This window comes from Euleptes europaea, chromosome 4 (genome assembly GCF_029931775.1).
Source record: "Euleptes europaea isolate rEulEur1 chromosome 4, rEulEur1.hap1, whole genome shotgun sequence".
Classification (NCBI taxonomy): domain Eukaryota; kingdom Metazoa; phylum Chordata; class Lepidosauria; order Squamata; family Sphaerodactylidae; genus Euleptes; species Euleptes europaea.
The window spans coordinates 98,760,177-98,783,477 of NC_079315.1; the positions used below are offsets into that span (position 1 = coordinate 98,760,177).

The 23,301-nt window shown below is 43.3% G+C and overlaps 1 protein-coding gene across 3 annotated transcripts in view; it reads left to right on the forward strand.

The window, feature by feature from the left end:
• ARL15 (ADP ribosylation factor like GTPase 15) overlaps window positions 1–23,301 on the forward strand; it is a 194,612-nt gene that overhangs the window by 27,284 nt on the left and 144,027 nt on the right. For 2 of the 3 annotated variants that reach the window (XM_056848585.1, XM_056848587.1), the window contains exon 1: window positions 5,613–5,669. The exons of the other annotated variant lie outside the window; for it this stretch is intronic. In XM_056848585.1, coding sequence (XP_056704563.1) covers window positions 5,616–5,669 — 54 coding nt within the window. In that variant the 5' untranslated portion in view covers window positions 5,613–5,615. Of the gene's footprint in view, window positions 1–5,612; window positions 5,670–23,301 lie in introns of those variants that run through there. 3 annotated transcript variants of the gene reach the window in all.

Here is a 23,301-nt window from a genome sequence, read left to right on the forward strand (position 1 = left end):
AAAATTGTCAGTCGGGCTGCTTCGGCCGCCAGTTCCAAATCAGCCAGGCTAATGTCCCTAGCAATACTTTTAGGGCACATGATTTCGTGCATAGCAGTGGTGCCTTGGGCCAGATTCCAGTCCAGACAATTACAGTGGCTCCTTCGTCCATATCAAGGGGACATTGGGAAGAAGAGGGACAGGAGCATTCCCTTACCACTCAGGGTCCGCAAGAGCCTGCGGTGGTGGACATCCAGGGAGAATTTAACCAAACCTACACAGTACCTGCACGAGGATCCTCTCCAGCTCTTTACGGACGCCAGTCTGGAAGGGTGGGGAGCCACCCTCAACGGGCAGATGGCCCAGGGACGCTGGTCTGCTCAGGAGTCGAATCTTCACATCAACGTCCTGGAGCTAAGAGCTGTGAGACTGGCTCTTCTATTCTTCTCAGCGGACATTTGCAACCACCACGTCCTAGTCAGGACGGACAATACGACTACCAAGGCTCACCTGAACAAACAGGGGGGCACAAGGTCATCGACGTTACATTGGGAAGCAGTCAAACTGTTCCGCTGGGCCCAGTTCAAGGTTCTATCAATACGAGCGGAACACATAAAGGGCGCTCTCAACGTGGAGGCCGACTGGCTGAGCAGGCAGCAAGTAAACGAAGGAGAGTGGTCCTTGGACCAGGACTCCTTTCGTCTCATCACTCAAAAATTTGGTCTTCCAGAGGTCGATTTGTTCGCCTCGTCAGACAATTCCAAACTTCCAAGATTCTTCTCGAGATTCTTCCATCCAGACACAGAGAGAATCGACGCTCTTCTCAGTCCTTGGCCAAGGACTCTGTTGTACGCCTTCCCACCTCTGCCAATCATTCCGAAGGTCTTTCGCAAGATCCAGATGGAAAAGGCCAATGTACTCCTGGTGGCCCCGTTTTGGCCTCGCCGTCCATGGTTCGTCACTCTACAAAGACTAGCAGTTCAAGAACCATGGAGAATTCCAACTCAGTGGGGGACTCTACGCCAAGGTCCTCTAGTCCATCCAGACCCCCACTGGTTCTGCTTGACCGTCTGGCACTTGAGAGGTTGCGCCTGGTCAAACTGGGTTACCCCACAGAGGTCGTGAACACCATTCTTGAGGCGCGCAGACTTGCAGCCCGTCGCATTTATTCCGCATCATGGAAAGCGTTTGTCAGATGGGCACGTAGAAAGAAGTTTGACCCTCTTCAACCAGGAGTTAACAACATCCTGGGTTTCTTACAGGAGGGAGTGAGACTAAACCTGGCAGTTTCTACTCTTCGCAGACAGGTTGCGGCCATAGCAACAGTGGTTCCAATGGTGGATGGAGCGGCGTTATCCAAGCATCGGCATATCGTCTCCTTTCTAAAGGGAGTTTCCCAGACTCGACCTCCTACTGTTCACCGGTTCCCTACCTGGAATCTTAACATCGTTCTTAAGGCCCTAACGAAGGAACCCTTCGAGCCCCTTCGGACAGCTCCTCTTAGGATTCTTAGGATGAAAGCTCTATTCCTCGTAGTCATCACATCGGCTCGTCGAGTGTCAGAATTGCGAGCCCTGTCTATTCGTCAGGGACTATGCATCTTTCATAGGGATAAGGTGGTATTAAGACCCCACCTTTATCCCCAAGGTTAATTCTCCTTTTCATCGCGGTCAGGATATTTCCTTACCATCGTTCTGTCCTAAACCATCTTGCCCAAAGGAACGATCTTGGCACTCTCTCGACCTACGTAGAGCCTTGCGCATCTTCATTGAGAGAACATCAGACCTGAGAAAGACAGACTATTTGTTTATTAACATATCCAACCCTAACAAGGGTTTCAGAATGTCAGCGGCATCCATCAGTTATGCCTTAAAGTCAACAATAGCTGAGGCATACAAAGCAGCGGGGGCTCCTCTTCCACCGGGAATTACGGCTCATTCGCTTCGCAGCGCCTCTACAATGGCGGCGTTTGACAAACAATCTCCTGTTGACGAAATTTGCCACACAGCCACGTGGTCAAGCGTGTCAACATTTGTCAAGCACTACAAGATCAGTACATGGTCATCTGCACAGGCGGCCTTTGGCCGTAGGGTCTTACAGCACGTAGTGGATGAGAACGCATGACCCACCCTGATGGGAGCTCTTATAGGTCCCACAGTTCCAAGATGCCCGAGCCTCAGAGGAGAATGGAGCCTTGACTACTTACCGTGAGGGCTCCTTCTCTTCTGAGGCGGAGGGCATCTTGCCCACCCGGGCGAAGAGTCAGGACAACGTGCTATCGACCATACCTTCAGAAGACAGCCATTTTCAGACCTAATTCCGGTCCCATTGCCTGTCTGTTTGTAATGTTATAGGAATGTTTTTCCTTCATGTGTTCATTGGTTAAGGTTACGTTTTTGTTCCGTTATACCTCGTTTTGTTCCTGTCTAAGAGCTAGGCAAGCCTGTGACTGAGGTACAGCAGGTTAGTGTCCCGACAGGGGGCAGCAGGAAGTTAATTTGGTCCTGCCTCCCCAGATGGGGCGTGGACAATAACCCACAGTTCCAAGATGCCCTCCGCCTCAGAAGAGAAGGAGCCCTCACGGTAAGTAGTCAAGGCTCCATTCCTTTGAAATGTGGTGTGGGAGGAGAGTGCTATGGATACCGTGGACTGCCAAAAAAAACCCCAACCAAATCAGTGGGTTCTAGATCAAATCAAGCCTGAACTGTCCCTAGGAGCTAAAATGACTAAACTGAAGCTGCCATACTTTGGTCATGTTATGAGAAGACAAGAGTCACTGGAAAAAACAATAATGCTAGGAAAGTTGAAGGCAGCAGGAAAGGAGGAAGACCCAACATGAGATGGATTGACTCTGTAAAGGAAGCCACGACCCTCGGTTTGCAAGACCTGAGCAAGGCTGTTAATGAAAGGATGTTTTGGAGGACATTGATTCATAGGGTTACCATGAGTTGGAAGCGACTTGATGGCACTTAACTAACACACACCACACACAGATATATATATATAATTTCTTGTAATGAAATTGTACGTTCCTGTGAAGCTTAACATTTATAGATGAAGAACACAGTGATTCTTGCATTTGCCAGAGCCCAGAAACAGTGTGAATTCATTGTGTTTTGAGCTGGAATAAAAACTGAAGTTATCTAATCACCATTGTGTGTATTGGCTTCCCCACTCAAATGCGTCCAAACTTCATGTACTTTGTCATGCTGAACTTTAACTGAATCTTTGTATTAGAAAATGTAGAAGAAATCTCCAGTATTGTGAATGATTACTACATCTTCTTGGAAACATCTTTTGATTTATAAAATTTTATTATTAAATGCAACTAACAAACTGTATTAATTATCAAACTTTTAAAAAATCCTTTGAACTAGTTGAAGGCCTTTCCTGTCAAATATAATTTCAGTTCCATATTGTATTGAAAGCATTAGAATGCAAAACATAAAACTGAATAATTGGAGCATAATTCTTACTCATTATTAGCCAACTGTAAATTGCTTTTGTGGGTAAATAGCAGCTTTCTGTTTATATATGCATCTCTTTATATATGCATTTCTAATGCTAACAATATATATGGCACTTCATGATGTATCATCAACGAATGAAACAGATCTCTAAACTGACAGTGTGAATATGGCTTGAAATTCACACAAATTCAAAGACATAGAATGTATTTTATTGTATACAGGGTTTATGCACTAAGCCATCTTAATTTCCTCCTCTGCGCCCTTTGTCAAAGAGAGGCAAAATTAATGTCTTCTTTTCCATAACTAATCAGGATTACTGATTAAACTCTCATGGAAAATAGCCACATTTTGGTATTACTTAATATTGTAATATGGTCTGTCATCCCACCCTTTTAAAGAAAGCATTTGGAGGGATAAGCCATACAGTTCCTGGACTGAACACCTGCATGTTTTAATGCAAGTTGTGTGAAGGTGTTGGTCTAATTTATATTCCTATGTTAAATATAAAACAATGGCGTAAATGGCCAGGCAGAGAGGGGAAAATTGAGGGCTATTTCCTGAATTCCATTCTTATGGAGCAGGAATAACCATTAATATTTTTACTGTGTAAAAATATGCAAAGGAGCATCATAAAAATACAAAGAGCAAATTCAATGGTAGGATAGTTAAATTTGATAAAACAGCATCAGTAAGAGCAATCCACAAACATAATAGCTTCAACAAAATTAGTTGGGGCAAATAAAACCTCTTTACCTGGTATGGAAAACTTATGGTAATAAGTGCCCGGCAAATTTCTTGCAGGGGTGTGGGAGGCATTCCACAGGCGAGGTGCCATGCTGTTCCTCTGGATGTTACTTATTTCTTTGCCGGTAATAAGGGCAAACAGAGCAGGGGTCCCCAATGTGGTGCTTGTGGGCCCCGTTGTGCCTGCTCACACCTTCCCTGGTGCCTACCAAGTGTTTTTAGAAAGTGTGTGGGGAACTTGCCTAGCAGGGCTTCTCACTGACTACTGGAAATCTGATTGGCTAGGAAGATTCAAATGACATTGTTTTAATGTCAGTTGCCACTACAGGGCTGGTTTTATTATGGGGAGGGGCCGTGGCTCATTGGTACATCATCTGCTTGGCATACAGAAGGTCCCAGGTTAAATCCCTGGCATTTCCAGTTAAAGGGACTAGGCAAGTAGGTAATGTGAAAGACCTCTACCTGAGACCCTGGAGGGCCACTGCCGGTCTGAGTGGACAATACTCAGACTCAGTAGATTTGGTCCATCAAAGTCAGTAGACAATACTGACTTTGATGGACCAAGGGTCTGATTCTGTATAAGGCAGCTTCATGTGTTCATGTGTGTGTGATCCTCTTCTCCAGAGAATGTTTTAAAAAATAACCCTTGTTCTCTTCACCACTCGGGTTTCCTCTGTGTACATATGTTGTTCTGCCTCCTGTGATGACCATTTTGTGGTTGCGCCCACCACCCTGTGACAGAATTCCAAAGGTGCCCACAGGCTCAAAATGTTTGGGGATCCCTGATCTATGTCTTTTAGAAAAGCTAACTAGACAGAGGTGTGTTTAGGCAGGATTTAAAATAAACCAGTACTACAATAAAAGGACTGTGGTGAACTTTCCAGACTTGTGTTTGATCGTCAGGCCTGAAGCTCTTTTCTACAGCCAATTTTAGGTCCTCTTCTGTTGTAACATCTGCCATTGACTGTGACAATTTGGGAATAATTCCTCTATTCCTGTCTGTAAAAGTCTTCTATGTTCTAGAGTAGTTTATTCATGTAATGTTTTCCAGATTTGATCCTGCTTTTGCACCCCTGCTTCAAAACTGCCCTCATGAAAAATTAGTCAGGTAACTAATTCTGAAGTAACTTTTGCACATTTTAAGTTCTCAGAAGTTCACTGCAAACATAACCATATGGATCAGAAATATTACTTAGGAACCAGCTCTTTATCTATATGGGCAAGTATGCTTGTCATGCAGATTTTTGCCATTATAGGTAAGATACTTTGAAAATAGGTTGCTCTTCTGACCAACTTGCATGTGATATTATTAAAAATTCCTTTGGCCTACCCGGGTTACGATGGGAGAAAATGTGGCTTAAATCTGTTTCTATGCCCCTTTTTATAATTCTTGGTAATACTTTATTTCAATTTCTTTAGAGAATGTCTGAATGTATCCAGCTTTCATTTGCTGTTTGTAGAATTGGCATTTACACGGTAAGCATTGAGACACCTTTTGACACCTATGTATGTTTCTTGCTGGTTAGTTCTTTGTGTATTAGAGTTTGTTACCCTGTTATTTCCAGTCAGTAATCGGCATATGTTATTAGCTAAATCATATCATAGAACACAGTAAAAAGAGGCAACTGTGCTTCAGTTAAGCTCCTAGAAGTAGACCATCTTGTGAAGTATACGCATATATAAATAACATTTTCACAAGATAATGCATCTTGAGTTAAAACTAGGCTTCATAGATGTGTGGCATAGTGGTTCCTAGGTAATGGTTTAGATATGTGTGCTACATAATTTAGGGGTAAAGGTGAGCCTACTTTGTCAAGGCCTTCACATGAATTCTCTGGTGTGAATAAGTACCGTACAAATTGTTGTACAAATTGTATTGGGCCCATGCCATACTTTTGCTTAATTCAACCCTGCCAACAGGTAGGACTGGAAGGAATATTTTAGTTGTTACAATAATTGAATTTTTTAATTGGTCAGCCTGATATTACTTTGGGAAAGGTGCACCCGTGTACACTCTGTCCATGTCTTTCGAAGGAGTAAGGAAACAGAGCTTCTTGTCGTCCTTTAATCAGAGTTTCAAAGACACCGTGTGCATTCACATGACCACTGCGATGCATCTTCTTTCACCATGGTGGTGAGTACCAAGTAGAGCTGAACTTTGTGCTCACCACATAAGTGGAACAGCCTTACCAGACAGGAGAGGAGGAGTGAATCATGTATGCTGCCCTGGGCTCCTTGGTCAAAGGTCAGACAAACATGTCATAGATCTGTTTTGCATCGTGGCACCACGTGTGCTGTCTTAGACTGGGCACTGTGTATCCTATTATAAACAAGTATATTCAGCTTCTTCTGTACCTTACGTTACCATTACTAACCTAGTACTGGGCCAAGGACATAGTTTAAAGCAAGCACTGGTCTTTTTTAGGGGGATGGGGGATAATAAATACGAGATTGGCAGTGGAATTCTGAGAGAGGGATAGGCTGTGTCCACACCAATCATTTTTAGATGGGATAAGAGATAGCAGGTGCTCATGGCAAACCCCTCTCCCTCTTGTAGGTTAAGTTCTGCTATAATAGCAGGAAATCTTCACTGAAGTTATTGTTTCGCAGTAGATCAGCTCAATATGTGGTTTCAAATACCATTGTTAGAGTTGCCAGGCCCCTTTTGCCACTGGCGGGAGATTTTTGGGGTGGAGCCTGAGGAGGGCGGGGTTTAGGGAGGGGAGGGACTTCAACGCCATAGAGTCCAATTGCCAAAGCGGCCCTTTTCTCCAGATGAACTGATCTCTACTGGCTGGAGATTAGTTGTAATAGCAGGAGATCACCTTCTACTACCTGGATGTTCTCAATCAAAACAACAGCACACTGATTATTAATCAAATACAGTGTATTAGCATCAAAGTGACAAGAATAAAGAGGATACCTAACTAGCTAGAGCATGCAAAAAGTATACAATTACAAAATACAAAAGATACTGAACAAAACAATCACAAGAAATATATACACACTATGTACAAATGAGTCTACAAACATGGTCCCACAGTTCACCTGCGCAAGTTCGATATAGGAAGAGTCTTTTCAGTACGGAGTAGAACACTCTCCACAGGTTTAACTGGGAACGGAGCAACCCTCCCTTTGTTTCACTCACAGTAATGAAGTTGAAATGAATCCCTTAAAAAGGTAATGTAACCGTTGGATTACTCTCTGTCTTACAGAGAGTAATCCAGTGGTTGACTACAAGCTGCGACATTTTCCAAACCTTTATCAAGGTGAACTGAAATCTTTCTAGAGAGATGCAAGGCTGATGAAGCCTCTTTTGGTGAAACGCAAAGAATACTCGGGATCTGCGTTCTGCGCTGTGATTCTGCCCAACTATCCTGTGACTTTGAACTATATTTGGATTGTGGTCCCCACCATATGCTTTACATTACCTTTTTAAGGGATTCATTTCAACTTCAATACTGTGATTTAAGGGATTTAAGAATGGACCTGAATGCATGCAGTGAACTGGCTTCTTGGAGCATTATGTTGTTCAGAACAGGCATATCTTCTTCCCGCTCAAGAGGCTGCACACCTCAAGCAGCTCCATCTATTGTATTTGTATTTGATTCTAATTGGCTCATTGGTTGCCATCTGTAGCATTCAAGGCCTACTTTTATGTTGGTCATTCAGTGTGGTTGCTGCTTGCACATGGTGAGACCTTGCCTTGAACTGATAGAACTTGACAGGGATGGGGTGGGAATAGATATGTGGTAATTTTCCACACTAGCACTGTCAACACAGGAAAGATGAGGCAATGGGATAGAAACTGTCACTTGCCCATTCTGCGTGGTTTCTTTGTATGAGGTGTTATCTGTGCAGTTTGGAACCTAGGAACAGAAAAGAGGAAACCAATACCACACAGGGTCATGGGGAGGGAGAGAGCAAATTCTACAGAACACTGAAGGTGTGTCCCTTGATCACTTTGGAAATCTTACCTAGAAAACGGTGGATTCTGAGAGATGTCCTCAGACATCACTCCCCCCCCTCACTTTCAAGCATAGCATTTAAGCCACGAAGATTAGAAATTTGCTTTTTGAAAGCTGACATTACAAGTCATATAAATAGTGTATTTTTCACACTATATATTACTAACTAAGGCTACAATACATACAGTATCACATAGCCAACACAACATAATACAATCACTAACCATGCACTACAATATAGCATTACATACTTTGCCAGGGAGCATTTAAAACATTATGAATTCATCTAACATGACAATCTGATATACTATTAATTACCAACAAACTTATTATAATAACCTTACAATCCTTATATTTATGCTTTACCTTTACCTTTATCTCGTGTCTTCCCCCACCCCCATCCATTTATAATTATGACCATCTTATATTCCCCCCCAGGGTTATTTAAGGACCTTACTCATATATTATTATATCTACACATAATCGTCCTCAATACAAGTAGGCTTTATCTCTAATAACTAACTTATATAATACAAGATCCTAAAGACTAGCCAGTTTTCTTACTATTCAAACAAGCCTTACGTAACATATAAGTAACACAGTTCCCAGAAGTTGTGTTTTCTCAATGGAGTCTTTCTCAAGCCCTTCTTGTCTTTCCTACTGTAGCTGGTGCAACTTAGTAAATGCAGAACTGGGTATGCCGTTTTAAGGATACCCTGTCTCAGGTCTGTTTGGTGCATTCTGCTGGTTGGTCACTTGTTTCTGTTGTGCAATGTAAATGTCAGGTGTGACTCCTTGCTTCACAATGATGTGGTAGAAAGCGTCTATGGTCTTGACTTATTTGAGTGTCAGCACTATGCATGGTGCCTACTTAAGCTGGATAGTTTTTAAAAAGAGGGCTCGGGGGAGTGGTTTATTCTATTTGAAGCACAGTGAAATGTTCAAGATGGGTGTTCATAAGATGCAAACTAAATGCAAAAATAAAGGCGGTATTTTCCAGAGCAAGCTTGCTATCTTTAATATTTCCTCCTAGTCTTTGGAAGCATTAACTGTTTGCTGTGTAAACCATTTCCTTTTGCCCCAACACTGTTCTTGAATTCTGGTGTGCTGAGGGCTTGCACAAAGGCTGGTTTTCCTTTAGAAATAACTTTTATCTTAATTTTTGAAAGGCATCTAGCTGGTGAAATCATTCTTCCATCCTAACCATTTAGATAACAATATGGAATATTATTTCCCCCCTCCACCATGAGAAAAACAAGTCTCTAACACAGCGCCATAAAATCCTTTAGACTGAACTCATAATATGGCAAAGCTTGCTTTAATCTTTTGTCCCATGGTTTCCCATTGTGAGGAGGGGGAAAATGAAATACAGAGCTTTAGGCTATATCCTGTCTACTCCTCCCTTTCCTGTTGTATGATAGACACATGCAGTGAAAAATCCAAGTACATTACAATGCAAGGGAAATATTTTTTTTGTTTCACATTCAGTGTCACCATCTATTCAGTAATAATTGCCTTTGGCATATTGTGACAGCTGTCAATAATAGGATTTTCTCATATACCCCAAGTCTAATACACTAACCATTGACTCATTCTAGTTCCTCCTTAGAAGCATTAAGTTCTAGTGGATAATGCATTGAACTTATTAAAATCTGTGCTTCAGGAAGGATTTGTGATGTAGCTGTGAAAGATCCCCCCCCCCCTCAGTTAACCTACAGTGACATCAGGTTTGGTTATCCCATCGTGTCCCCTCATACTTTGAGTGTGTACTTACTACACTTTCATTTAGATGGACGGTGCAAGGCCTACTTAGCGCATGTGGCTGAGTAAGAGTTTGAAGATCTTAAAAGTCACATGCAACAACTTAGTCACACTATGTGCGTACGGTGTTTGAGGTTTTATGTCCCAGGTGGGGAAAAATGAGCAAGTGCTTTAGGCTTACTGCCTGAAGACAAATTCCATTAAGAATAAAATTTCCATTCCTTTTTCTACAGCCACAGAAGAAATAAGCAAGAAATGCAAGGAGGGACTATAGTGGCTTGTTCTGGCATGCCTTTGCCCTGTCTCAGAGCATGTTCAACCTTACGTAGAGATTTCCTTATTCCTCCATAGACTGGTAATTGACAGCACTGGAAGAGCAAGTCAAAAGGAATGATCCTCCATGTTGCTGCCAATCATTTGCCAATGATGATGATAGTGATTATATGACAAATAGAAATTCTCAACAAGTTTTGGGTGTCCATAGACTCTATCTTCCACTTGTTACCTATGCCTGTGCTAAATGTTTTGTTTTCACACACCATAATGTCTGTTACAGGGTAGAAACATAAAGCTGGAAGTGATCCCAAGGGGCAATGCACAATGCAGGAAATTCACAGCTATCTCCCCCTCCCCACTTCTCCAGTGACTCCTGCTCTATGCCCAGAGCAAGGCAAAGCCCCTCCAGGATCCCTAGGCCAATCTGGCCTGGAGGAAAATTTCTTCCTGACCCCAAAGTAGCAATCGGCATTACCCTGGGCATGTAAGAAAGGGCCATGAGAGCCAAGCACTGACTCATTCTTTCCTGCCCTCTCTCCCATGATCTGCCTACATTTGGAAAATAAGGTATTGGATCCCCTGGAGATTTCTGTGGACAGAAGGAATTTTCATCTATGGACCAGGACTTCCCTGCTTCCTCCTCCTTGTTGCAGCTCAGAATTCCTCTAGAATGCTGCTTCTGAGGAAAAATGACCCCCACAGGTACACTACCGCATGGTAGTTGGAGGTCTGCAGTGGGACATTGCAACTGCCTTCTCTTCTCAGAAGTCCTCTACTGTATTTAAGCCATGAACTCTAGTTTTAAGCCTGCAGCTAAGAACCTTGGTTGGGTGATTTTTTGGGGTGTGTGTGTGTCATCCATGGTCCCCCAGAAGCCATGTCTGATACGGCCTTCCAGTGTCAATCACCCCCTGTCACCATAGTACTATTTCTTGGGCAGGAAAGCACGTTGTGATTATACTACTATGGGCACTTCTTCCAGCTCTAAAGCTGAGAAGGGCACCCACAATGGCAACAGTGTGCTTATTCCTTGTTGGAATTCCTTCTGTTGCTTCCTGGGAGCTTTGTGACTGGAATGGTTCTGTTCTGGATATGGAATGACTGCTGTGGTGGCTGAGAGACCATGAAAATGGCGGGTGGCTGGTTGGCTACTTGCTGTTTGTGAATGGCTTATTGCACTTCTGGGATACTCATTGGCAAAACAGCTAGATTCGACTTCAGTAGCACCTTAGGTCATTTATGCATGGGAGTTTTACCTGAGGTTTGTTGCTGGCTGGACCCACACTTTCCTGTTGGGAATCTCTGCACCAGCAGTCTCCAAGCTCAAATCAAGTTCCCGACCCTTTAAATGCTGCTTTGTAATTGGCTTACTTGTAGTGCTTACTGTGAGAGAAAATCCCCCCAACCCAACTGCTGCATAAAAAAGCATTTTAAGAACAACAACAGAGCGATCTGAAAGGGGGGGGGGAAAGAAATCCAAGCCTTGGTTTTAAAAAGCTTTTCTTCTGCTCAGAAATAGCTCCGAGGAAGCAGGGAGTATTTAATTCCCCTCCTCTGGACACGCTGCTTTGTAGTTGGCTGGGAAAGAAACCAAGCTTGGGTGTCCCGTACTTTGCCTTCTGCATGGGGATTTCACCCGGGCTTTGCTCAGGGAAGATGGAAGAGTCGGATTAACAGAGGAATGGGAAGGCCCAGACATTGCAAGGGCTGGGCACGAGGTCATCTCTAATGAATGGAAAACTCATGCATTAATCCAAGGAACAACCGATTCAGACCTGGGGCGAACGTGAGTGAAAGTACCCGTGCGTAAATGACCCTAGAGACCAACACAATTTTCGGGGTGTGAGCTTTTGAGAGTCAAAGTTCCCTTCTGTTCTGCGGCGGACCAACATGGCTACGCTGAAACTATCTTCACTGGCAAAATGTTACCTTGGAAAGTATGGGAGGGAAATAGGAAACCTTGGGCTAAATATTGTCATGTCAGGATAAAAAAAGCAACCAATGCTGAAATTTCAAGACACTTGGTAAGGAGTGAGAAAGGACTAAAAATCAGATACAACCCATTAGTTTTAAAGTTCTAAATATAGAAACGATGGATGTAAGAATGCTTTGGCAGTTCAAAGTGCTGTGGGTTGTGAATGGCAGGAAGCAAATGCTGGTGGGGCCCCCCTCCTTTAAGAAGATACTCTTGTAAAGATTATACATGCTGGACTTTTGTTTTTTCCTAAACAGGATGTAGATATAAATAATTCAATACAAATGAAGTTTAGTTTTAGGAACTTTCTCACAGCTACCTTTTACAGTGTTGAATCTACTGATTTCTTGATGATGCCTTGTGAATAATATTAAACAAAGTATTCATGGCAGTATTTGAGCCATTGAAGTTTCCAATTCTTGAAGGTATCTTTTTGTATTTAAGTTCTATTGCATACGTTGCTTTGTTCAGGATAGTGTAATCTAAAAAAAATTCTGTGATCTATTTAACTGGGGGAATAAAAGCTGATAAAGTCCTCCAGAAACACCCATAGGGCATTCATCTGTGTACAGCTGGGACATGCGCATCTAAAGATCTAAGGACACAACCGAGTGTCTATTTTCAATGGATCTGGATTGCACTGTCTATTTGTCAGTTGATAGACGATTCTGTTTCTAATTACGGTAGGTTTGGTTGTGGAACGTGCTGTCAAGTTGCAGCCAACTTATGGCGACCCCTCATGAGGTTTTCAAGGCAAGACATGTTCAGAGGTGGTTTTGCTATTGCCTGCCTCTATATAGGGACCCTGGGCGTCCTTGGTGGTCTCCTATCCAAATGCTAACCAGGGCCGACCCTGCTTAGCTTCTGAAAGCTGACGAGATCGGGCTAGCCTGGGCCATCCAGGTCAGGGCAATTAGGTTTAATTAGTACTATATTGTATAAAATACAGCTGGAGGGGAAAAACTCCAGACACTGTCATCATGACCATATCATTTTATGTCGGTGTTTCAACCAAACCAGAAACTGGCTTATCTTGTGGTTTATATTATAAAATTATCTCTGAAAACAATGAGCGCAAAGATGCTTGACACATTTATCTATGTATGTTTGTTTTTAATAGGACAGAATGTTCCTTGCCTTATGTTTTGAGCACTGTTTCTACAGCAGGGATTTCAGCCTTCTCGGCCCTCTAAAGCTCCGGGAGTCCAAAACTGTTTGTTTGTACTATAATAGGTATTCATGAACTGTTGAGATATTTGAGTAGAAATGAAAACATCCAGCCTTTGATGGCAATACGACTGTCACTGAGCCAGTAGGATGATTTTTGCTGTATAAACTGAAAACAATTATGGTCTCCTAAGGTTCTCAAGCCGTCATGTGATCTATCTACTGAGTTCTTAAAAGATGGCTTAATTCTGGTGCTGCTGGGCCTTGCCATGCTCTACTATGGCATCATGAGCTCAAGGCAAGCTGGGACTGGAAGAGGCTCTTTGGTCCCTTGTGCTGAGAATTGGATAATTGATTCCAAACCAAGGTTTAAATCAGTCAGAAGGAATTCAGAGTTGTCTGCAGTCTCACATATTAAAAGAAAATTACCCGTTACCAGTCTGCATTCCTTATCTGTGACAAGATGCGTGTACATTTTAAATTTGCAGGTTTACATACAGGAATACCAATGCAGTATAGAATACAATGTCTATGAAGCCATATGAAGTTTATATACAGGAATACCAATGTAGTATAGAATATAACGTCTGTGAAGCCATATGAAGGCATTGCACAACTAATTTTAATTTAAAACTCCAACTCTTTATACTTAGTTGCTGTACTCAGCCTCATTCATCTTCAGTGGTTCCATTCAGATGTCATGGAACTGTTCCCCAAACAGACACCTAACAACTGGGAGTGCCCAATTCAAGTGTCATGGCAAGCTGTAGTTAGCTCAGCTCATGGCTAGAAGGGAGAAGGACCCTGTGAACGTATGAGACAGGGATGTGGAGGACTCTTTGAGGGCAATTCTGATTTGCCAAGCCATTATTTGTTGATCATCTCTGTGACATCTGAGTGTGTGTACGAATGGTGTTAGAAGAATTTCCGAATAAATAAACCCAGGTTTGCAATTTTACTACATTGGCATATCCTATAAAGTGTCTGGAGAGAACTTTCTTGTAGTTGGTATCTGCCCAAAGGTAGGTTTTGGATGACATGTTGTTAAAAACTACTGTTCTCAGGCTTGGCCATAAGTCTTTGTGTCTGTTATTAAAACCTCTAAAGAGATGAGGAAAGCAAGCAATCTTCAGGAAGCAACAAACAAAATTATAACTTTTTCCTGTTTTAGTGGTGCAGGAAAAGATTGGCTTAGAATCTACCTATTTTGGGAACTGGAAGGCAGGCAGGCTTAGTATATCCTGGTTAGAGATGACCCAGCATACTGAAGAATGATGCTTGGTAACTTCCCCCATCATTCCCCGAGAGCCAGCAAGTAATGTCCGTCAATAAGAATTTGTGTGACTAGTAGAAAAGCAGCTTATATTATGTTGTACAGTTTGTGGTAGTGGAAGGAAGTGACTAGAATTTAAGAAAGTAAGAATAGGCTGGAATAAGGAAGAAAGGAAATAGGTGGATGCTTATGATGTTTTTGTGCCCTTTCAGCTTCTTAAGTCTTGTGAGAAAAAGCAGAGTATAAATCAATAAACAAGTAAAATAGACGCTTCCTTGAGTAACTGTTCAGTCTAATAACTTGTAATGGTTTTTCAGGTATTCAACAAGGCTACATCATGTAAGATAAGTGTGGCTTGGGCCTGTTATGTTCACTGTTGTTTTTGAGGGGTAGTTTGTCACAGTAATAGGTCAAATGTGGAGAAACTACAGTGGCCTAGAATTTGTCTGATGCTGTTCAATCTCCAGTGCTAAGCAAGCTTCAGCCTAGACAGTACCTGGATGAGAGAACAGAGCAGGGAATGCTGAGTACTTGCAAAAAGGGCAGGTACAGATATAGCCAGTATAATCAAACTCTTACCAAGCCAGAAGGGCATCTATAACTGAAAGGTATGTGGGAAAACTAAGCATTTTTTTTCCATGAAATCTGTGAAGTGATTGAAATTGCAGATTCTGGAATGGTTCAAACATAAAAATCTTTTTTGTCATTACAAGAAGAAGAGTTGGTTTTTATATGCGGACTTTCTCTACCTTTTAAGGAGAATCAAACTGGCTTACAATCTCCTTCCCTTCCTCTCCCCACAACAGACACCTTGTGAGGTAGGCGGGGATGAGAGAGTTCTGAGAGAACTGTGACTAGGCCAAGGTCACCCAGCTGACTACATGTGTAGGAGTTGGGAAACAAACTCGGCTCACCAAATTAGAGTCCGCCGCTCATGTAGAGGAGTGGGGAATCAAACCTGGTTCTCCAGATTAGAGTCCACCTCTCTTAACCACCACACTGGCTCTCCAATCTGGGGATCCTGCACACTTTCCTTTCTTTAGGGTTGCCAACAACCTGAAGAAAAAAAAAAGTCCTGTCCCTTGGCATGTTACTTACCAGGTAGCGTTATTTGCTTCCACGCTGTAAAGAGCTTCAACTTCCAAGTCCATAGGCTCTTCTTTCTCCAGGTGGTTGCCAACCCTGCCTTTCCAATGTGTGCAAATGCTAAAAATCATAGCTTGTTATTTTTGTCTGAACCACAAACAATAGTTTGCTCTCATGATGTTAATCGATAAAAGTTTCTCCTTCCTTCTGTGACGCTGGAACCATGAAGGTGCTGAAGAAACATGTATGTTTTGACCTTGCCTGAATGTGCCCAATTCTAAAAACGCAGGGGCAAGGATGATGGTCAGTGGGTGGGAGAGATTGATACTTTACATTTGTGTAGTACTTCCTGTGTGCAAAGTGTTTCACACACATTAAAATGGGGATCCTTGCAACAAGCTCTGTAAGGCCAGCCACTATTCATAGAATAGAATCATAGAGTTGGAAGGGACCGCCAGGGTCATCTAGTCCAACCCCCTGCACAATGCAGGAAATTCACAACTACCTCCCCCCCACACCCCCAGTGACCCCCACTACATGCCCAGAAGATTATTCCCATCTTGTAAATGAATGGCTGACTCTTAAGCTAAGGCCACTCAGTACACTTATATCACTGATGAGATCTGAACTGGGGATTCCTGGATCATGGTTTACTCTGCTGACTGCTGGGCAAATGCCTCCCTGGCAGCCTCCCACAATCAGACGTGTTTTTGAGCGTGTGCCTGACTTGAGGTGCAGATAAATTTAGAAACAGCCAGGATAAGATTCGCAGGAGGAGAACTGTCTAGATGTGCTTTGTGATATGTAGTTTCAACTTCGCTCTTGGCATGCAGCAATGGGTGGGGTTGAAGCTATAGCTCTTTCTGTTGGGTGCTCTCCCCATGCTGCTACCAGGATAAGGGGACTTTCCTGGAATAGCAGTGGCTGCAATGTGGAGTCTGCAGTGGAAGGGGGGGGGGTATTGGTAAAAATCTCTCCCTGCCTACCGGCAGAGGTGCCATCACATGAGTTGAAGACAGGGTTTGTATCCCAGCCACAATACTGAAAGCCTATCTAGAGAGTAGGTATAGAGAAGATGACAAACAGTTGGTTTTTATATGCCGACTTTCTCTACCACTTAAGGGAGACTCAAACCGGCTCGCAATCACCTTCCCTTCCCCTCCCTACAACAGACACCTTGTGAGGTAGGTGGGGCTGAGTGAGCTCTAACACAGCTGTAACTTGCCCAAGGTCACCCAGTTGGCTTCATGTGTAGGAGTGGGGAAACAAATCCAATTCACCAGATCAGCCTCCACCGCTCATGTGGAGGAGAGGGGAATCAAACCCAGTTCTCCCGATCAGAGCTCCAAACCACCGCTCTTAGCCACTACACCATGCTGGCTTGTCATATTGAGTAACAAGTCAGATTTTCCTTCCAGAATCCTTTTACAGCTGAGGTGCAAATCAAATGTTCTGGAGCTTTTTACTCAGCCCGGGGCTAACAGTCAGAAGTGCTATCGGCATCTGAAAAAGTGCAGTTTAGTTACCCAGAGTTGCAATTGTACAACTGTGTACATTTTCAGAGTGTGTGATGGACCACTAGAGGGTGCAGTTTAATCTTTTATGAATCAAATACCATGTGAAGCAATTTTTGCCAAGACTGCGGAACACTTTTTAATTTACTAGTAGAGATATGATATGATATAAACAGCTCATACGTAACCTTTACAAATGATAAATAGCTTGATGCTACATGTACAGATGCGTTAGCCTGGAAAGTCCCTGATTTTTCTAAGTTTGAAGTTTCATAGACCTACATACCATTTTATGTGTGTTCTAGAGCAGTTCTTCCTGATTACCCATTAAAGCTCCTTCTGTGTTTGTGAACTGTGTAGCAGTGTAATAAAGGTACAGCACAGATACAAGGTACTATAAGCTAAATGTAATAAAACATAAAATGGCATCTGGAAAGGCGGCATTTTGGGGGCGATAGCTAGATGAATCTTCCTCCAGAAGCAATTCCATGCATGCATGGTGCTTAGGACCCTCAGGAATTCATTCTGCCCAGCTTCATTGGAAAAGATTGATTGGATACACTTTGCTTGCTAAGGTTGCTTCAAACGTGACTTTTCCTTACCTGTCTGCAGAGAGAGAAACAAACATACCGCTAGCAAGTGAAGAAGAAGAAGAAGAGTTGGTTTTTATATGCCAACTTCCTCTACCACTTAAGAGAGAATCAAACTTCCTTACAGTCACCTTCCCTTCCCCTCCCCACAACTGGCACCCTGTGAGGTAGGTGGGGCTGAGAATAGAACTGTAACTTGCCCGAGGTCACCCAGCTGGCTTCATGTGTAGGAGTGAGGAAATCCAGTTTACCAGATTAGCATCCACCGCTCATGTGGAGGAGTGGGGAATCAAACCCGGTTCTCCAGATCAGAGTCCACTGCTCCAAACCACTGCTCTTAACCACAACACCATGCTGGCTTCATCTACTGCAGGCTTTGAGTTCAAAGGGTGATTGATGGGTGAGTGGTCCTGTTGTCAGTTTGGCTGAATGGTGGGTTCCAGTAAGCTGCTCCTTTAGAAGACCAATACTCACCTTGGATGAAGAAGCCACACTAATCCTGGTGGAGTGTGAGACTAGGGCTGCAATCTTAAACACACTAAATTAGGAAGGAAGTCCCAGTGAACTCAATGGGATTTATAGTCATATGCTCACAAGGTTGTGAGGATAAATCAGAGGAGAGGAGAACAATGTAAACCACTTTGGGTTCCCATTGGAGAGCAAGTTGGGGTACAAATGAAGTAAATAAATACTTAGGAATGTACATATAATTGTGCTGTGGATATACGAATAGCAGTACATGTTCTCCTAGCCAGAGTAACTTCCTATACCACAGCTTAATTGTGTTTCTGCAATTTTCTTGGTAACAGTAGCGGTTGTCCTCTAACTTTTTTCACTTTAATAAAAAGTATTATTCCCTGTTCCCATTTATTCTTCAGGGAGCACTGGTCCACAAACGTACCCCAGCAGGTTGTTGGTGGCTATCCGTGCAGTGAAAATCCAGCAATAGTTTGTTAGCACAGTTGTTTCATAGCATTTATAATAAATCTTGGTGACAACTGTTAACAAAGCCATACATCTGGCGAGCCTGGTTTTTTAAAGTTCTGCCATGCATTTGCAGGATAAGGGAGCCACTGAGCACTTGTATACTCTGCTCAGTTGTGAGAACATTTTAAATAAATAATTTCTCACCACCGGGTTTCCTGTGAGTCTCCACTGTGTGATGACAGCCAGCCAGAAATTAGGCTGTGGTTAGGAAGTGGGTTGTACAAGTCTGCCATTGGCTAGCAATAACCAAAACCACACATTTGATGGAAGAAATGTGTTTTAAAAGCTTGTTCCTCTAGTTCAGGTTGAAGATGGGTTCCTGACTACATCCCATTTTCTTTATTTTCGTGGCTGTCAATAAACTTTCTGTTGTCTGTGAAAACCATTTTCTGCATCAGGAGTCCACATTTATTCTTTGGAAGATGCATATGTAGATGGTGATGGTAAAGTGGCCGTGCGGAAAAGCGGTTCCATCTTTCCAACATCCCACCACATCTGGACTTTGGCTTTCTGGAAGAGAGGCCATTTCCTTAAGATTTACTAGAGATTAAAATCTGAAGAAGAGAAATAAAGCCAAAAGAAGCTGAGATCATAATAGGAAACAAAACCTGAAACAGTTTGACTCTTATACTTGCTTATACTGATCTAAACAACTTTAAGAGAATGATTTATTCTTCAGGCTACATTTTAACAGTCAGATGGCTTACCCAGTATTGAGCACCAACATTTCAAAAATAGCTTGGTAAATCTGACTAAGGCAGTTTTGCAAATAAGAATTGAGGGTAGTGGCCCAAATCTCTCCTCTTTGCCACTCCAAGATGAACAAATGTGTTTTCATTGTCACTGGTATTGAATCTTGATAGTTTGGAATACTAGGTGGCTTCTGTAAACTACCTTAAGGAGTCTCAAAGCAGCTTACAATCACAATCCCTTCCTCTCCCCACAACAGACACCTTGTGAGGTCGGTGGAGCTGAGAGAACTGTGACTGGCCCAAAGTCAGCCAGCTGGCTTCTTGTGGGGTAGTGGGATGGTAGGGATTCTGCCAAGCAACATCAACTGTGGTAAGCAAGTGGTTATGAGGCACGCTTGTGTAAGCGTGGAGGCTCATTAGAGTACGCTAGGAGCAATTGAGAAGGAGAGCAGGCGTGGAAGAGTGGGAGATACTGAGGAAGAGGACGAGACCGGTTCCGCAATGCCTAGTGACCAGAAAGATGGCAGGTGGCAGTGGAGGAATGGAGCTAGTGGTAGAGTAAGAGTGCTAAAGAAAGGAAATGATGCATAGAAGAGGAGGAAGAGGGTGGGGTAAAGGGAGCTTAGTAGGATATCCTGACCAAACCACAGGGAAGTGCTGGTGTGGGGGCAGTCCTACAACTATGGGGGGGGGGCTTGGCTCAGTGGTAATCTGATTGGCATGCAGAAGGTCCCAGGTTCAATCCCCGACATCTCCAGTTAAAGGGACTAGGCAAGTAGGTGATGTGAAAGACCTCTACCTAGGACCCTGGAGAGCCACTGCTGGTCTGAGTAGACAATATTGGCTTTAATGGACCAAAGGTCTGATTCAGAATAAGGCAGCTTTGTGTGTTCGACTGCAGTGCTTTGTACTCTGAGCTGCTTACTAAAAATTATACTTGAAGCAAGGCATGAGAGTTTGACTTCTTTCCCCCCCTTCCTCAGCTTAAAAGCGTGCTGTTTTTTCCATCTTTCCAGAAGATCAAAGATACAATTGGATACTCGTTCCACTCTTTTTCCATATGTCCATGTGTGTAAACAACAGTTGTCAGGCAGCCATCTGTTGGCTAACCCACCACCAAGGGTGGCCCGTCTAGTATTGCCCAGGGCCTGTTCCATCATTGCTCCAGCTCTGTGGATTGAGCTCCTGAAGAGGTGTAGGGGAGATCTTCAGGAAGCTCTGGAAGACCTGCCTGTTTGCCAGGGGGTTTGAATGGGAGGATGGGGGCGGGGTGAGATTTGGGGTTTGCTATTTTATTTTTTGGTTTTAACTGGAAATAATGCTTAACTATTATTGTAAGATGCCTTAAACTACTAGAAAAGATGGGATGTAGTTTTTTAAATGAATGGATGGATGCATGAATGTAATCTTCCTGGCATGCAGAACAGGAAACAGACTGCACTTGAAAATCTGAGACTAAAGCATCTTATTTTTTTATTTATTTCATTTATAGTCCACGTTTCTCATTGAGACTCCCATCAGATTAGAAAATCTTCCTCCATGATCTTATTTTTGCCTTAATAGCCTGCCTAATGAAGAGTTCAAGAGAGTTCAGGAAGCTCATATGCTATGTTTTGTGGTAGTCCTAATAAAAGTTTTGCATTGCTCCCCACCCTTTTGGATTATGCATAATACATGTTTTTATTATACGTTGCATTTTTTTTTAGCTACGTTGATACCCTTTGGAGAAAGGAAGGAACAGCTTAAAAAATTGTCCTCAGTATAATATTGCAATTTTCTGCTTATGGTGGAAAAGACTCTAGAAAATAGTCCACATGAACCTTGAGCGGGCCAGGGGAAAGTGTCAAGCTGTTGGACTGTATAGAATGAAGGCGTGGGTAACAATGAGAGATCTTTGTGCAGGATATAACTAAATACTGAATTGTTTTTTAGACACTGCCTGGTTATTTTCAAACATATTGACACTGGTGATGGATTGAAATTTGTTTTTATTTGACATCTCTAACTGGCCCAGGCTAGCCTGATCTCGTCAGATCTCAGAAGCTAAGCAGGGTCAGCCCTGGTTAGTATTTGGATGGGAGACCATCAAGGAAGTCCAGGGTTGCTGTGCAGAGGAAGACCCTGGCAAGCCACCTCTGTTAGTCTCTTGCCATGAAACCCCCCCCCAAAGGGTCACTGTACGTCAGCTGTGACTTGACGGCACTTTACACACACAACTGGTAGAGCATCTGCTTGGCATGCATGAGGTCCCAGGTTCAATCCCCGGCATCTCCAGTTAAAGGGACTAGGCAAGAAGGTGATTTGAAAGACCTCTGCCTGAGTCCCTGGAGAGCCGCTGCCGGTCTGAGTAGACAATACTGACTTTGATAGACCAAGGGTCTGATTCAGTAGAAGGCAGCTTCGTGTGTTCATGTGTCAGGTATTGGGTACTGTTTTAAAGCTGCTTAAAAGCAACCAGCTTCATTCTGTAGGGTTTCTAAATTCATAGTACTTTGCATTTGTTGTAGGGGGCCCACTTGGACCTAATTCATGTGCTACTGAACACATGAACACATGAAGCTGCCTTCTACCGAATCAGACCCTTGGTCCATCAAAGTCAGTATTGTCTACTCAGACCGGGAGCAGCTCTCCGGGGTCTCAGGCAGGGGTCTTTCACATCTCCTACCTGGCTGATCCCTTTAACTGGAGATGTGGGGATTGAACCAGGGACCTTTTACGTCCTAAGCAGATGCTCTACCACTGAGCCACGGCCATTCTGGAGGGAGGGAGGGAGGGAGGGAAGGGAGGGAGGAAGGAAGGAAGGAGGAGTTGGTTTTTATACCCCACTTTTCTCTACCTTTAAGTAGTCTCAAAGCAGCTTACAATCACCTTCCCCTCCCCTCCCCACAACAGACACCCTGCGACGTAGGTAGGGCCGAGAGAGTTCAGAGAGAACTGTGACTGGCCCAAGGTCACCCAACAGGCCTCAAGTGGAGGAGTGGGGAATCAAACCCTGGGGTGGTGTTGAATTCATTTCTCCATAACCTAGTCCCATGTTGCTTAAGTAACATCTGCAGAAAGGAGCCACGTTGGTCAGTAGAATGACATGGTTCCTTTCCTCGCTGGCGTTGCCAGTAACATATCAATCCTGCCTCTATGTCCTTGGCTTTGTACTCTTGGCAGGCAGCAACTGCTGCAAGGCGCCCTGGGAGTTCCTCATCCACCATTTTGGAGCAGCTTGATATAGGAAGCTCCGCAAAGCTATTGGCTTGTTGTTTGTATGTATTGTTTATGTAAGATTTATGTTTTAAGGGGAGCTGAGATTGTGTTAAGAAATGTCTGGCAGGAGCAAGCTGACGCATCCTGCTAATCTGTTCCAGTGTGGGTGTGCACATTGCTTGCTAGTGGTTTCTCAACTGCATTGTTTTTCTGAAATAAGCTCTCTGTTGGGGAAAGGGAATATGCGTTGCAGCAAACCTGGTCTTATTTTTATTTGACATCTCTAGCTGTCTTCCATTTGGAGCACACTGTCTTGAAGATGAACGTCCCCCAGTGCCTGGCCTGGAAGAAAATCAGTTGGACCATAGTCCAGTAACATCCGCATGTGCAGTCGCCAGCGTAGGAGCTGTAAAGACTTAAAAAATATATATGAGAATTTTATTAGACTGGTCAGCAAATTATGCCACCTGGACCAAAGCTGGCACCGATAGCTCCAGACCCAGAAGTGAAAGAGGGAGATGGAGACAGTAAATGGATGAAATATTTATTATGGTCAAAGACAAGCTCAGAAGTAAATGCAACACCAGCAAAATGTTACATACATTCGATTAAAATGAACAA